At 38.8% G+C, this 15939-nt stretch overlaps 1 protein-coding gene across 1 annotated transcript; it reads right to left on the bottom strand.

Annotated features, from left to right (window-relative positions):
- Positions 1-12022: 12022 nt before the first annotated feature.
- On the bottom strand, positions 12023-13597 carry LOC149848518 (uncharacterized). Its single transcript, XM_090004571.1, has 3 exons — positions 13372-13597; positions 12729-12964; positions 12023-12556 (listed from the first exon to the last, which is right to left on the bottom strand). Exons 1-3 carry the CDS (start codon positions 13595-13597, stop codon positions 12023-12025), a joined length of 996 nt encoding a protein of 331 aa, XP_089860697.1.
- Between the last annotated feature and the right edge of the window lie 2342 nt (positions 13598-15939).

Genomic DNA, 15939 nt, shown 5'->3' with positions numbered 1-15939 from the left:
TAAGCAAAAAGTGTGTATTTTTAGAATTGTAACATTTTAAGCTCAATGGGTGATCTAGCCTACAACAAAAGAAATCCATTCCTACAATCAACCATAGTTGGATCATACTTTTTTTATGACGAAGGAACCTTTATCGGGAACCAGGTCACTTAATGGGCCCACCTCTTTGTCATGTAAAACTTTGGGTTGATGACACAACCACCCAGGCTTACGTGCCTCAACTGTGATAGTCTCCAAGATAATAAAGAAGAAAAAAGGATATTGGAGAAAATTCCAAAGCCATTGTTTGTTCCACTTTGCTAGTCTTCAAATTTTGTAAGGTTGGCAAGTCTTTTTTTTTTATAGGAAAAATATTGGCTACCCTCTATTGTACCATACACTCTAGTAGAAACCACCTCTTCCTTTATATTTTCTTGGTTTTCTTGTGAATCAACCCTTACATTATGATCTATATGGTTTTCTTAGTAAAAAACATATTTTAGGTCATCCAGTCATGTTGCATACGCAGATTTTCTACAACAACAACTACGCCTTCATCCCAAAATAATTGGGGTTAGTCAGCGATATGAACCAAAAAAGAAAATCATTCTGGGTCTTCCACATGAATCCTTCTCCTCCAGTCATTTCTATCCAATGTCATGTCCTCGGTGAGGTTCAAATCATTCATATCCTTTCTTATCATCTTCATCCAAGTCTTCCTAGGCCTACCCCGACCTCTTTTAACTAATATATTTTTTCATTTCTCTATCCTTTTAATTGAAGCATCATTAGGCCTTCGCCGAATATGTCCAAACCACCATAAACGATTCTCTCTTATCTTATTTTCAATGGGTGCAACGCCTACCTTCTTATGTATCTCCTCATTTTGTATCTTATCTTTTATTGTATTTTCACACATCCATCTAAGCATACACATCTCGGCTACACTCATTTTTTGAATATGATGTCTCTTGGCAGCCCAATATTTTGTACCATATAGTAAAGCAGGCCTAATATTCATCCTATAATTCAACGGTCTATAGTGCATCAAAATTTCAGTGTTGAGAAGATCATATTTTTTATGTCAAAACAACTTAATCCAAAGTGCACTTTCAGCTTTTAATTTGACTATACTGAATGCATTCGTGGGGTCAAATTGGCCAGATAAAACTCGAACTATGAGACTCAGCCAGAAAGTGGCAAACTCTAAAGTGCAGCTAATATTTTTCCTTTTATATATACCAAGAATCTCAATTTGTAATAGCGGCCTGTTTCAACTTTTTTTTTTCAAATATTCAACATATTAGGTAAAATCCATACTGCAAATAAATTAAGTTCCAAGTTGTACAGAGCCTATTAAAGTACAAGTTTAGAATTTGGAACAACTTCAAAATTTTCTTGGATAAGTTGATACAATTCAAACAATTCTTGCTAAGCAAAAATTTGTCTGGCTCAATGACATAGGAGATATGTGTAGGTTGCAACGAAAGGATGTCTATCCAAATTGAGAGTTGATCATGAAACCGGTCCAGATGCTTTTTCAGAGTAATTAATGTTCAAGCTATCGTGTCCCAAAGGGATAAGAGAATAACGGACCCCAATTTTTTTATCATTCTCATTTTGTCAACAAGGGTCTATTGTGTTGTTAATTTTTGGACACCAGCTAGCTAGTTAATGATTCTTCTTTTGACAATTTTCTTTTCTTCATCCTTTAAGCAAGTTTTACAATGAGTGAGAGGGAGAGAGAGAGAGATTGTTCTGCTGGGGAAAAAGCATTTGGACACCTCTCGGTAACAAGACAACTGATAGATTGGTTGGTTGGTGGTGTGGGGGAGGAGATTATGTCCCTCCAATTACATTTAGGAATAGGCATATGGGGGACTTGATTCTCCACATAATAGGACCAATAATAAATTTGTGATGCATATGAGAACACCTGTATATTAGTTCTTTTTTGGTTTTAGCGATATTACTGTTACCGTCCGTGTAGGGTACCCCTAACCTGATTCGCTCCCCCACAAGAGTAGTGTGCTAGTATGCACTTCTGATGTTCTTTCAACAAGCTATATGGCCCATGGATATCGAAGTCATGACATCCCAACACTTGGTGACATTCATAAACCCCGCATACCGCATGAGGGGAGCCCTCGTGAGCATGTGCTCAAATAATTGAATGGACCAAGATAATGATGATGCTCTAATTTGACAGAAGTTGGGCTAAATGAGGTCATCTTGGATTGCATGACACTGACCTTAACACATAATAGAGCCAAAAGTGATGGTTGGTGGTTGCACATTTATAATATCTCAAAGCAAAGATTGGTTGGTAACTAGTATCAATTAACCATTTTAGTTTTTTTTGTTTTCTTTTAATGCATATGTGATTAGGCTTGACCTTATCAGTTAATCATAAGAAAGATCATTAAGGTGCAGAACTGAACTAAGAATTCTTTCTTCACCATCAATCAGATCACTGTTAGTAACCCAAATTGGATTTAGCCATAGAATATTGCCCTTCTAATAAATAATCAGACTAGATAGAAAATGAATTAAAGAAATTAAAGGACATTCAAATTTGTCACCAAGTAAATCAAGATAATGACGTTGGATTAACACGATAGAAATACCAAATCTCAGTTAGAAAGCCACTTGCAAATGCAGAAGAAGAGCAAAGCAAGGCCTCCAGACTTAAAAATGGTTCCAAAGGGCAGTCCATAGTGCCCACTTATGAAGAGTCCCTCAAGAAAGGGAAAGAAATTTATTACTACCTAAGCACAACAAACTAACTCTATGGCTTGCATCACACTTGCTACTCCTACTATCATGGCTCCCAAGTTCATCAGTAGCAGCGTATGTTAGAAATAAAATAGCAAACTAGAGAAGAACATTGTTCTCTAGAAAAATAACAAACAGAAATGGTGCTAGAGAAGGAGAAGACTGCAAATGGATTCAAAACAGTCCAACGACTTATCAAAATGATGATACATGACTGCTATATATATAGCATTCAAGCCCAACTAGAATTTAATTACATAGTAAATTCGTATCATAGAAAAACTAAAAGGCTATTACATTTTCAAGGAGAAAAAATAAATGGGAGAGGAACCCAAAGAGTTTGCATAGAAAAGCTGGAGATAGCCTTAATGTAAAACGAGTTCCCAGGAAGTAAATGAGGGAGGAAACGAAGAGTCTAGATTATGTTTTCAACAACCCCTCTTAAGCTAGACTATAATGACACCTAATTTCTCTCTTAATTTATTAAAGGTTTCATTCTTCAATGCTTTTGTAAAGATATCAGCCACTTGTTCTTGAGTCTTGCAAAATGTGACATTGATATCTTCATCTTTGACCAAGTCTCTAATGAAATGAAACTTGATTCGAATATGCTTGCTTTTGCCATGAAAAATTGGATTTTTGGTGAGTGCTACGGCTGAACTATTGTCGCAAAATAAAGGAGTGTTTTCACATTGAAGATACTTCAGCTCATGAAGAATCCTCCTTAGCCAGAGAGCTTGACAACTAGAAAGAGCCAATGAAATATACTCAGCTTCGGTTGTGGAGAGAGCCACAACAGCTTGCTTCTTCGATGCCTACGAGATTGCACCTGAGCCAATGTGAAAAATGAAACCTGAAGTGCTTTTACTATCATCTTTGTTTTCACCCCAATTACTATCACAAAAACCTATCAATTTTGAATCTTTGACACATTTATAATGAATTCCATAATCAATAGTGCCACACACATATCTCAAAATTCTTTTGCCTATGTCTCAATGAGTATTAGAAGGAGATTCAATGAATCTGCTAATCATGTGAACAGCAAACATAAGATCAGGTCTTGTAGCAGTCAAGTACATAAGACTACCAACAAGGCTTCTATAGAGAGTTGCATCGATCTTTCTCTCACCATCATTTTTGCTAAGTTTCAATCCACCTTTCATGAAAATATTAAGAGGTGTAGCACCCTCCATTCTGAACTTCTTCAATATATTTTCAACATACCTTTTTTGGGATATGAATATTCCATCTTCGACTTACTTTACCTCAATGCCTAGAAAAAAATGGAGAAGCCCCATGTCAATCATTTCAAATCCATGCATCATATCCTTCTTGAAATTTTTACACATGCTTGCACTAGTGCCAGTAATGATTAAATCATCAATATATAAGCATATGACTAAGAACTCCCCTTGAATGCCTTCTTTAATGAAGAGAGTATGCCCGAAAGGACACCGTTTGAAACCATTCTTCAAGAAATATCCATCAATGCGACTATACCAAGCTCTTGGCGCTTGTTTCAGCCTATATAAAGCCTTCTTCAATCGACACACTTTGTTTTATTCATCCTTCTTCATATAACCCAAAGGTTGATCAATATACACTTCTTCTTCAAGGAGACCATTCAAGAAAGTCAATTTTATATTCATTTGATAGACCTTCCATTTTCTTTGAGCAGCCAAAGCTAACACCATGCAAATTGTTTCAAGGTGAGCCACAGGAGCAAAAACTTCATTAAAATCAATGCCATACCTTTGCTTGTAACCTTTTACCACCAGTCGAGCTTTGCATTTTTTAACTTCTCCATTTGAGTTGAATTTTGTTTTATATACCCACTTGACGCCAATAGATTTATGTCCACTTGGGAGCTCAGTCAACTCTCAAGTATGATTTCTTTCAATGGAGTCCATTTTTTGATTCATAGAAATTCTTCACTTCTCTTCTTGAGACGGTTCTTCATAAGTAATTGGATCGGCGTCTGCAAATAAAGCAAAATTTACCAAATCTTCCTCAAGATTTCTTCTTGTTGTTTCATAGATTTCTTGAAGACTTCTTGTCTTCATAGGAGGAGATTCAGAACTCCTTGAAGATGAGAAAGACGGTAATAAATGCGTAGATGGAGAGGAGAGTAAAGTATCTCATTCGCCACCATCACCATTAGGTTCATGACTCTCCTCCTTATTGATGAAATATGAATTTTTATTTTCATTCTCGTCATCCCAATTTCAAGATTCTTCTTTATTGAATTTTACATCTCTGCTTATGATAATTTTCTTGCTGATTGGATTGTAAAGCTTATAAGCCTTTGAGCATTCACTGTACCCAACAAGGATACATTTTTCAGATTTATCTTCAAGTTTGCTCATTCGTTCATCGAGAATATGAGAATAACATATGCTGCCAATTACTTTCAAATGAGCAACATATGGTTTTTGCCCACTCCAAGCTTCTTGAGGAGTTAGGTCTTGAACACTTTTAGTGGAGGCACAATTAAAAAGATAGATAGCACATGCCACTTATTCAGCCCAGAATATGTTAGGCATACCTTTAGATTTCAACATACTTCTTGCCATCTCCATGATCGTGTGATTCTTCCTTTCCGCAATGCCATTTTGTTGAGGTATGTACCAAGTAGTCAACTGATGACGAATGCCCTTCTCTTTCAAGAACTCCTCGAACTCATTGGACATATATTCAGCCCCATGATCAGTACGCAAGGTTTTAATAGAGAGATCACTTTGTTTTTCAATAAATGTCATAAATTACTTAAAATATTTGAACACCTTAGATTTTTTTTGTGAAAATAAACCCATGTCTTTCGACTGAAGTTATCAATGAATGTTAAAAAGTAACAATTACCTCCAATAGATGTGGTGCGCATAGGGCCGTATAGATCAGAATGAACCAACTCAAGTGGTTTTGATGCTCGCCAAGATTTGCCACCAGGAAAAGAGTCTCTGTGATGTTTCTCAAGAATACAACCTTCACAAATTTTGTCTTGCTGATGAATGTTAGGCATGCCTCTGACCATATGTTTTTTACACATAAGAGATAAAGAACTGAAGTTTAAATATCCATATTGAAGATGCCATAACCATGATGAATCTTTACTAATAGTATTAATATAAGGAAGAACAACACTTTGAAATATAAATGGAAACATTTTGTTTTGAGTCATTTTATCCTCAGCTATGAGAGTATTTTTCTTATCCTTGATTTCACATATTTCTCTTTTGAAATAAAGATCATATCCTTTTATAATAAGTTGCCCAACACTCAAAAGATTATGTTTGAGGCCTGAAACATAGAAAACATCAGTGACATGCTTGTTGCCAAGGTTGGTTTTAACAAGAATATCACCACGTCCCTTGACCGCAAGCCTATTATCATCACTTGTTCTAACTTTAGTTTGGATCATTTCATTTAAGTCCACAAATAATTTTTTATTTTCAGTCATGTGGTTACTACAACCACTATCAATATACCATACTTCATCATGTGTTTCTTCTTTGGTATCACAAGCAAAAAAGAGAATATCATCATCAAGAATTTCATTTTTCTTATGCATGAAAGTTACTTTCTTTTGGTTTTCTTCTATCAATCTCTTTCTACAGAACTTTATGGTGTGACCATACTTTTGACAATGAAAGCATTAAACTTATGAGAGGGAGCGACCACAACCTCGACCTCTTCCTCACATAGAATAAGATGAATCACAATCCTCTTCTTTCGTCTATTGATTTCTACCACCTCCATATCATCTTCCTTCTCGAGCACCACCACGAATAGGGAGTTGTGTCTGAAAAGCTTGCTCGATTGGAGGAGAATCAAATTGCTTTATACAAAGTTCATGGGATTGAAATGATCCCATTAAACTATCAATGGACAAGTCTTTGGATTCTTCTATAGCAACAACAATATGTTCAAACTTTCGAGTTAAGCTTCTCAATATTTTTCCAACAACCCTTTGATCTTCAAGTTTTTCACCATTTACTCGCATTTCATTAACAATGGAGAAGACTCGATTGAAAAATGCTTTAATAGTTTCAGATTCTTTTATTTTTAAAGAATCAAATTCACTTCTAAGAGTTTGGAGTCTCACCATTTTTACCTTGTCTTCTCCTTTATATGTTGTATAGAGAGTATCCCATGCTTCCTTTACCGATTTTGCCATAGCTATCCTTTCGAAAATGGATTCATCAACAGCTTGATAAATATAGAACAAAGCATTATTGTTCTTCTTTCGGTTTTCCTTCAACTCATTTTGTTGTCATTGAGTGATGCCCTCCACATTGTCCATCTCTTCGAAGCCATTTTCAACAATGACCCATAGATCTTGAGAGCCAAAGAGCGTCTTCATTTGAATACTCGACTTGTTATAATTTTTTCCAGTAAAGCAAGGAACTTATGGTTGCACCATATTGTTGGAAGTCATCTTAGCTTTGATACCACTATATTGGAAATAAAACAACAGACTAGAGAAGAAGATTGTTCTCTAGAAAAAAATACGTAGAAATGGTGCTAGAGAAGGAGAAGACTACAAATGGCTTCAAAATAGTGCAACGACTTATCAAAATGATGATACACGGTTGCTATATATATAGCATTCAAGCCCAACCAGAATTTAATTACACAGTAAATTTGTACCATAGAAAAACTAAAAGGCTATTACATTTTCAAAGAAAAAAAATAAATGAGAGAGGAACCCAAAGAGTTTGCATAGAAAAGTTGTAGATAGACTTAATGTAAAATGAATTCTCAGGAAGTAAATGAGGGAGGAAATGAAGAGTCTAGCTTATGTTTTCAATAGTGTAGTCACCGGATGGAAGATAGGCGATGGCAAATGTCTTCTTCTCTTGAGGTGTCTTGCTTCTCATCTTTCCGTGTCGCCATAAACATCGTCTTCGAGATGCCAAAAGCTTTCATGATCACACTGAATAGGCCGGACAACCAAGATGTAGAAGTTATCATCCTTGCCATTCTCTGATTTTTCCACCATTAGCTCAATGAGAGACTGCAAATGCGGTATTCCGGGAGGGTATATAGATTGTGGATGATGAAAATTGCGAATGGCTACAGGCATTGTGGTTCATATATCTGCAAAGCCTGAAACGTAAAGGAACAAAAATAATAGCTACCCATGGTGGAGCTAAGTTGAGTCTAAAGTGCTTATATTAGGGAGACTGATCTACTAGGCTTTAGTTATAGCCTTGGAAACCGTCACTTGAATATGGCTGCAGACATGGAGATATGTCCAATTTTATCAAGTTTTCAATCATCATCATCATCATCATCAAGCCTTGTCACAACTGCATGAAGTCCTTTTTATGAGTTCTATTTTCTCATTCTTTTATCTAGAGCTACAATTTAGGTCACTTTACAATCCTTCATTTGGCTTCTGATTGCCTCAATTTTTCAGTGGTCTTCCTCTGTCAAATTCCTTCCACTTGTATTATCTCAACCTTTCTATGTAACATAAGTTGGCAAAGTTTAAGCTAAGCCTACCCTGTCACAGAAATTCTATGCATCCCACAACCAAGGTTGGAATCAGTTGAGAGCAGGTCAGGTCATACTGTGTATGATTGATTCATCAGTGATATTCAATCTCAATTGCATATCTCACTTGACAGAGATACGCATGCATGGCCCCGATCTCACAGTTCTCAAGGGGGATATGGCGTGTATTGAATATTACCTCTGATCAGTTATACATAATATGGCCTGATCTGTTCTCAAGTCAGTTAGCTGAAGTTTTTATTAGTACGTTAAGAAGGATTGAGTTGCCTGTGAAGATGCAAAGGGGAAGCAGAAGGGAATAGCAGACCTCAAGAACAGACCGCAGTGAACAGATGCACAAGTTCAAGTAAGCCATGCACTGCCTGAATTCAAGCTTCCCAGTTAGAAAGGCGTGCACCGGACTCCCGGTGACTGATTAGTATTTCTAGGAGACCGGTCGACCATCTCTTCGGAAGGCAGGGGGGTCTGGCCAGCACCCAACTGTTTTCCATCCCATTGTATGGATCTTCAACCCAGTCAGCACATCTTCCACAGTGGATCCATATAACCAGCCAACCTAGAGGAAGTCACAAAAAGGACAACTTAATATAAATTTAAATGATTAGCCTGTATCGGGGTCAAGCCTAGTAGGGTGCTTTATGAAATTTTGATCTGGACCTGGACCCAACCTTGTTAGAACTCTTCACAGCCTTATTTTGGAGTGAAAGGAACTTGTAATGGCTTACCTTGCTACCCAAGAGGTGCTGGACTCATAAGCACAGCCAGATGATACTTGAATTGTTGGCTCAACATAGGCCTTAAGTCCTTTGGGGTCCCACAGAAGGGTAAGAGAAATTTTCTTCAGAGAGTGCTCTTAGTGTAGACTCAATGAAGGGCTTGTTGTGGCCAAATGTAGAATTGCTAGTCTTTCTGCTTTGCCATCATACTGGGATCCTGAAACATTAACTGATGCATAATCATGAATATGGTTAGACACCTACTCGCTTGGTTTCATCATAAAATCAGGCAGAAATTCCAGCACTTTCACATTTCATAGATTTTGGATTCTAGAGTGACGCAAACATGCTAAATGGTTTTTTTTAGACCTCAGTTTTATTTTTTGAACTTTAGAAAAACCCACCCTTGTGGTCAATAATATAATTGCTTGAATGGAAGTCATGATGAAAGAATTAGAATGTGATATCGATCGCCAACAACAACGAAGCATACAGAGCCACACACAAGTCCTTGATGAAAAGGGGTTGCCACAGTGCAACCTAAGGAGTACCACCGGTGTGGTAGTTGGACGATTCCTAACCGCCAGCGGGTTCATCTTGAAACCAGACAACCAGCTTCATCGTCTTGATGAAGATCCTGTTGCCAAGACATCAACCCGTGAATTACCACGAAAACTATGGCCAGAAAAGACATCACCAATCGACCAAACCGCCTGGCCCTCCTCTGTCCACGGCAAACCCTCATCTGCCTCCCTTCACCGTCGCCCCTTCCCCCACCATGTACATCGCCACCTACGGCCAGCAACCGACCGACGACTGGATGCTGACCACACACTTGGCCAACGAGACCCTCGTCCGCCGGTCGGATGGTCGCCCGACCCCATTGGCTCCGGCATCATCATATCAACTTCCCTATCTTTTTTTTCTTCACCTATCTCCACTCATCTAACCGTCGGAAGCCAAGTTCTCATGGGCGACTGGACGCCGGCCAAGGACGGCCAGCAGGACCCATGGCCGCCTCTCCACTCCTCTCCTTCCCTCACGTCTTCTTCCCCATCCAACCCTAACCTCTCCTCAATTGGGCAGCCACAATGAGCCACAGGCCGGTGAGGACCTCGCCGGACGGTGGAGGTGAGAATGGTCCCAAACCCTAACCCCACCCTCAGGGCACGTTTGAAAGTGAGAAACAATAGGAAAAGTGAAGGCAGGAAAGAAAAAAAGTACATATTTTCCAATAACCTTTTCAAATAGGAGATTTTTTTCAAAAACGAAAGTTTTTTTAAAAGTATGATTTTTGATAGAAAATTTCTCAACTGATTTTTTCCTATCAAAAGCTCTCTCTCTCACTCACTCAGGCCTCTCGTCCCCACCACCATCCCAGGCAACGTCAGCAACAACGCATCTCCACTGCCACCACTTCCTTCTCATCACCACACTGCCTTCCTCTTGCATTTCACATTGGCCAAGTTGGCAACACCAGAGAAGTAGAATCGGTAGTAGCAATAGCGGCCATTGCTGACCTTCCACGAGCCCCCCAAGTTCCTGACCGATGCCGATTGCGATCCCAACAACACCATCCATGTCACGATGACCCTCGATGCTGCCTACCTTTGTGACTCTGTTGTCGGGATCCTCTTCATCCTCCTACATGCCTCCTGACCTAAGAACGTGGCCTTCCACATGCTGGCCGCACCTCCCCACCGGTGAGAGCTCCACCACGTCGTGCTCTCAATGTCAGTTCCGATGGAGTAATATGTGCCAAATGAAATTATGGTCGATGAATGAAGAAGACCTGATTGATAAAATTATATTTTCAGTTTATATATTTTTTAGTATATAATATATATTTAGATTATATTCAATTTATTTTGAATTTATTATATATATATATATATATATAACCGTATCCCTGTACCCACATTTTTGGAATTATGGTGTCATACCCGCACCCATGCCTGCACCCGCACCCGCACCCACACCCACACCCACACCCACACCCACATAGGTTCTATGATTTTAGAATTGACATTGAGTTAAATAAATTCAGTGCTGATTTGAGGATGGGAGTTGTCCCCACAATCTGTTCAACTGGTGAAGCATAGTTAACATAGCAGAACTCATGGGCTAACTATGGTTATGTGAGTACTGTCTCTGCCAGGCTTGATTTCGAGCTTTTGTGACATCAAGAAGTTAGCAGATGATTCATAGTTGTATTAGGAAAGAGAACATGCTGGGTTTTAGACTCCATAGATGTGGTGTCTATGAACTAAAATTGTTGTTTGTTTCTTAGCTGCTAAGGTGGAGTTTTTTTTAGTGTTAATCTCCAGTACGAGTTCTTGGTTCAGCTACTAAGGGTTCTTTCAGTTTGTGGCTTAATATTTTGCATATGAATGCGGTGCGTTGTTTTGGTTCAATTATTGGTACCATATGCATAAGAACTATTAAACAAGAAACTTATCAGCTGCCTGTTGTGGTACTGAACCACCATAAGTGATGATGTGACAGTTTCTATCTAAAGAGTTCTAATCTCAAAAATTAGAAAGTACACTTTGCTTATAGTTGGCTTGATTTATTTATTAGTTTTAAGGCATTGAAGTTGACTTCAAGATGATGGTCTCAGTCAGTTTTAAACCGAATCTTCATTTATTGTGTCCCGTGGCCTTTTTATTGACTAATGATGTATTAGAGTTTATTAAACTTATTAATAAAGTATATAAATTATGTTAAAGACATCTATTCGTTTAGATCCACATAAACAAAAGTGTGGATCTATGGAGAGAGAGAAAGAGAGCATTTCTGTCATGGTTACTTGAAAAAATAGAAGAAAGACATTTTAATGGTTAAAACACATGAAAAGGAAAACACATACAGCTGATAGGCTGTATTCCAAAGATGTAGGGTGATACAGTAGCACACTTAAAGTGTGCATTAATCACATTGCACCTGCAGATCGTCCCTCTTTATTCTACTAATGCAACGACTTCCACCACATTTTTTTATTTTTTTAATGAAAACGCACTTCCCTTAAACTTTCATTTCTTGCAAACAATGCCACGACCGTTGAAGCTGCTTTTGCACTGCAGATCCTCATGATCAACCGCACCTTCCACCCTCATCGTCTCCCTGCCTTTAAACTGTGTTGCACCACAATCTGTGGTGAAGAGCCCCGATGACAAAAACTCACGATCCCCGCCCAACACCGGCATCTTCACACCCATCTTGACTCGGCTCTGGTAGTTGTCCGCATACGTCTGGCCAAGAACGCCATTAACGTTCCCACTTAGGGAGTAGAATTTGAAGGTCAAGTCCAGATGGCCAAAGCAATCATCATCTGTTATCCCATAATGGTGGATCCTGGACTCCTCCTTGCCAATGGGAACCACTCTGGCTGAGATCTTGAACTTGTTGGGTGCTTCTATGACAACCTCATTAGTTCTGGCTGAGCGAGTGATGGTGAGGACAGATGATGCGGTCGTCCATTGGGCCTCCTCTGTCGTAGGAAGGAAAACAGTTTCATCATTGAAAACAATGGCAAGTTGATCAATGGCATCATCCCATTGTGCAACCTACAAAAGATTAGGACAAGATGTTTTTTCTATGAGGAACATGAGGTAAAAATCTCTCTCTCTCTCTCTCTCTCTCTCTCTCTCTCTCTCTCTCTCTCTCTCTCTCTCTCTCTCTCAGAGGCTGGATTCTAATGTAGGTAGTCCCTTTGCTTTTTTGAAATAATTGATTTACCTTCTTAGCACCAATGAAGAGTTTGTGGTCATCAAACAGGACACCAATGGATTGAACCCAAGTGAAATCACGTTTCATGCCTTCCCCTCTCTTTCCGATAAAGTGGCCGTTGATGTGGAGGTTGGTATCGGAGACCAAGCAGAAATCCCTGTCCTTCTGGCCGTGGAAGTAGAAGGTGATGCCATCGCCACCAATGAAGCGGGGGTCGTCACAGACTGCACCAGGCTCATCGCAAGCTGCAAATTGATCACCATAAGTATATTGTCTAAACTGTGTGTGCACACCAAACATCTAAACGGAACACGGATCATGTCTAACTCTCTTGGATCTAAACTGTTAGTCGGCCCTGAGACGAGTTAGTCAAGTTTCAGATACAGTTTGTATACACATTTTCGATCCCTTCTGGGCCATTGGCCAAGCGAGTTAACAAGGTTCTCTCCCTTTTCTTAATTTGAGAAAAAAAGGAGACAACCCACATAACCAATACTGACTGATGGAATATGCTATGTTAAATCAATGTCATCCACTCTTGCAAGAATATTAGATCGTCCATTCAATGGGTTTGCTTAACGTTCATATGCACCAGCTGCATGAAGACAATTAGTGAAGTTGGTGATTGACTACTTGGTAAAGGGACACTTACAGCAAACGGCTTTGCACAGGCCGCAGTGCGCTTTGCAACTTCGAGGGCACTCATTAGGGCACTCGTACTGATTCCCGTAGCCTTTCGTCCCTCTGTGCCTGCACGAAACCTTTTTGCGACCAGATCCGGCAGATGCCCAATGATCCGATTTGTCTTCTGCTGCAGCCATCCTCATGAAGACGAGTAGCAGGAGAACGCAAACGCCCATGCTCTTTGATGAGGCCATCTTCTCAATTTGCCTCTTTTAACTCTTTGGAAGAAGTAGCTTCCAATTGTTGTGTGTTTTTGCAACTCCCTAATTCATCTACTTATAGGGTTGAGGGACAATATTCAATGCATGAGTCTGGATCACAAGGCAACCAACTAAACTTCTTTAAAAATTAACCTAGTCTGTATATGCCTTGCACGAATACAGCCCAAAGATCTAAAAATATGCAGTTTTCAACCCAAGCTACTATTTTATATTATAATATATGGAGTTAATTGGATGTAAACGGTCCTCGCACGGCCTCTATGAACCTCTAACCCATGTTGGTCGTTGAGCACAGACGTGAACTTTCTTTTATAAACAAAAAAAAGAAAGAAAAGAAAAGCACAGACCTGGATTGGAACAAACTTTGGTCAGATTGTAGATTCTTCGTTTGTTCTCATCACTTGCTACTGTACTGTAATGGTTTTATTCCAATATGTTATGAATGATATCTTCTTTCAAAAAATAACAAAACCGATAAGCAATATGATCTCATGACCATAGTTACCAAAGTAAAAGGTGGCCACGAGAAACGATGCGTGAAACATGAAGCCAGAAGCAATTCAGAGGTGCAAGCAATTAAAGGAAGAAGTGGCAATAGAAGCCTGTAGGAAGAAACATAAGACAGATGAAAACTTTGTTTTTCATTGAATGCATCTTTTCTAATTTTTTTTACAAAAAATATGCATTATGTATGCAAGTGTATCATAATTTTTTTTTTAAAAGAAAATACAATTCTTCTAACATTGAATGCACCTTCCCTCTAATGTTTCATGGCCTTCCCCAGATCCCATAGTGGATAAAGACAACTTTTATGTTGCCTGCAGTCTAACTAGAAAATGTTTCCTAGAGTACTATGATCAGGTTAGGAAGGATAAACCTCCCTAATGGTGCATATGATGCAATGAATCTTGGGATCGTGTAACTGGTCAGGCTCAGCCTAACCCCAGCCCGCCAATTCAAAAAAAAAAAATTAAGTGCACTTCCTACACATGAAGTAAGTTTTGATTTTCTCATAAAGTTTTAGAATCAAGAAAGAAGTCTGAAATTCCAAAATTTTCAAAAGCTTCTAGTAAACATGCTCAGGGCACGGCTTCGACGTGGGAGGTTGTCATTGAAAAGAAAAAGGGGCCTACCATTTTTGCCAGACTATATTTTGTTGTAGAATCAATTCAGTAACTTTTGATTTTATCTTAGGAAAAATGATCTTTCTAGTTTCTCATAAAGTTTACATAGATTTGAAATTCCAAAATTTTCAAAAGCTTCTAGGTAACATGCTGAGGGTAGCCCCAAAGGGGTTTGGCTTAGTGGGATGGGACCTAGTCTGCTAGGTGGTCTAGGTTCAAATCCCATGGACGTCACCCCCCTTACATAACAGGAAGCGCATCAACTCTTTGAGGGCAAGGGGTAAGCTCACTGAGTTTTACACTGTCAGAATAGCGACCGTAAGTATGGGAGGCAAAGCCAGTGCGGCTATGTGTGTCTGTGATCCTGTGGGTAGTTTCTCCGTATAAATATCAAAAAGCATGCTTGGCACGGATTCAACATGGGAGGTTGTCATTGGAGAAAAAAGGGGCCTACCATTTTTGCCAGATTATATTTTGTTGCAGGACTATTTATGGTCACATATAAAGTCCAACCAGAATAAAGCGTAATAAATTTTGGTTCTGGAATGGACCAACCAAGCTCCAACTCTTTGTTTTTTTTATCTTTTGAGGAGGAGACCATAAAGAAGATTAGAAAGTAACCGGAAAATGTGGTTCTTATAGAATCTCTTCACGATCTAAGTCATGCAAGCATATTCTACAGAGCACACTGTTCTCGCACTATTGCAAGGCACTGGATGGATGAACATTGCCACACACACATAATCTTTGATAGCATACCCATGAACTGGAAATTGTGGAGAGATACTTCTTTTGTTGTGAGACACTCTTAACCTACATCTACGGTGTCCTATTAAGTTTCAACAACTAGCATTCATGAGTAATTTAACCCATTGACACTGCAGTGCATACCGAATATGGGTACAGGGCATCACACTCTTTAAGATGGCGACAAGGCAATGGTAAAAAAATGGTAAGAGTATATAGGGATGCCTATACACATGAGCGTACAGAAACAGTCCCATATATATATATATATATATATATATATATATATATATATTTTTTTTTTTTTGCTACTCTCGTGTAAAGAATCCCTTAGTAAAAATTAAATAATATTTTTAAATTTTTAATGTTTTTGCACAATATTGACCCTCCATATGTGATCTACATTTTTGGGTAAGTAAAGTTCAGTGCGTGGCCTTGTTATTC

This window comes from Nuphar pumila, chromosome 1 (assembly GCF_984573655.1).
Source record: "Nuphar pumila chromosome 1, dmNupPumi1.hap1.1, whole genome shotgun sequence".
Lineage (NCBI taxonomy): Eukaryota > Viridiplantae > Streptophyta > Magnoliopsida > Nymphaeales > Nymphaeaceae > Nuphar > Nuphar pumila.
The sequence above is the reverse complement of the archived record's forward strand: the minus strand, read 5'-3'. Positions and strand labels throughout refer to the sequence as shown.

Excerpts from the sequence above, each read along its gene's own strand:
- LOC149848518 (XM_090004571.1), bottom strand. The coding sequence starts at position 13,597 with ATGGCCTCATCAAAGAGCATGGGCGTTTGCGTTCTCCTGCTACTCGTC. Across the intron at positions 12,965-13,371 it reads CCTGTGCAAAGCCGTTTGCT|CTTGCGATGAGCCTGGTGCA; the intron begins GTAAGTGTCCCT and ends ATCAATTTGCAG. Across the intron at positions 12,557-12,728 it reads TCTTCATTGGTGCTAAGAAG|GTTGCACAATGGGATGATGC; the intron begins GTAAATCAATTA and ends AATCTTTTGTAG.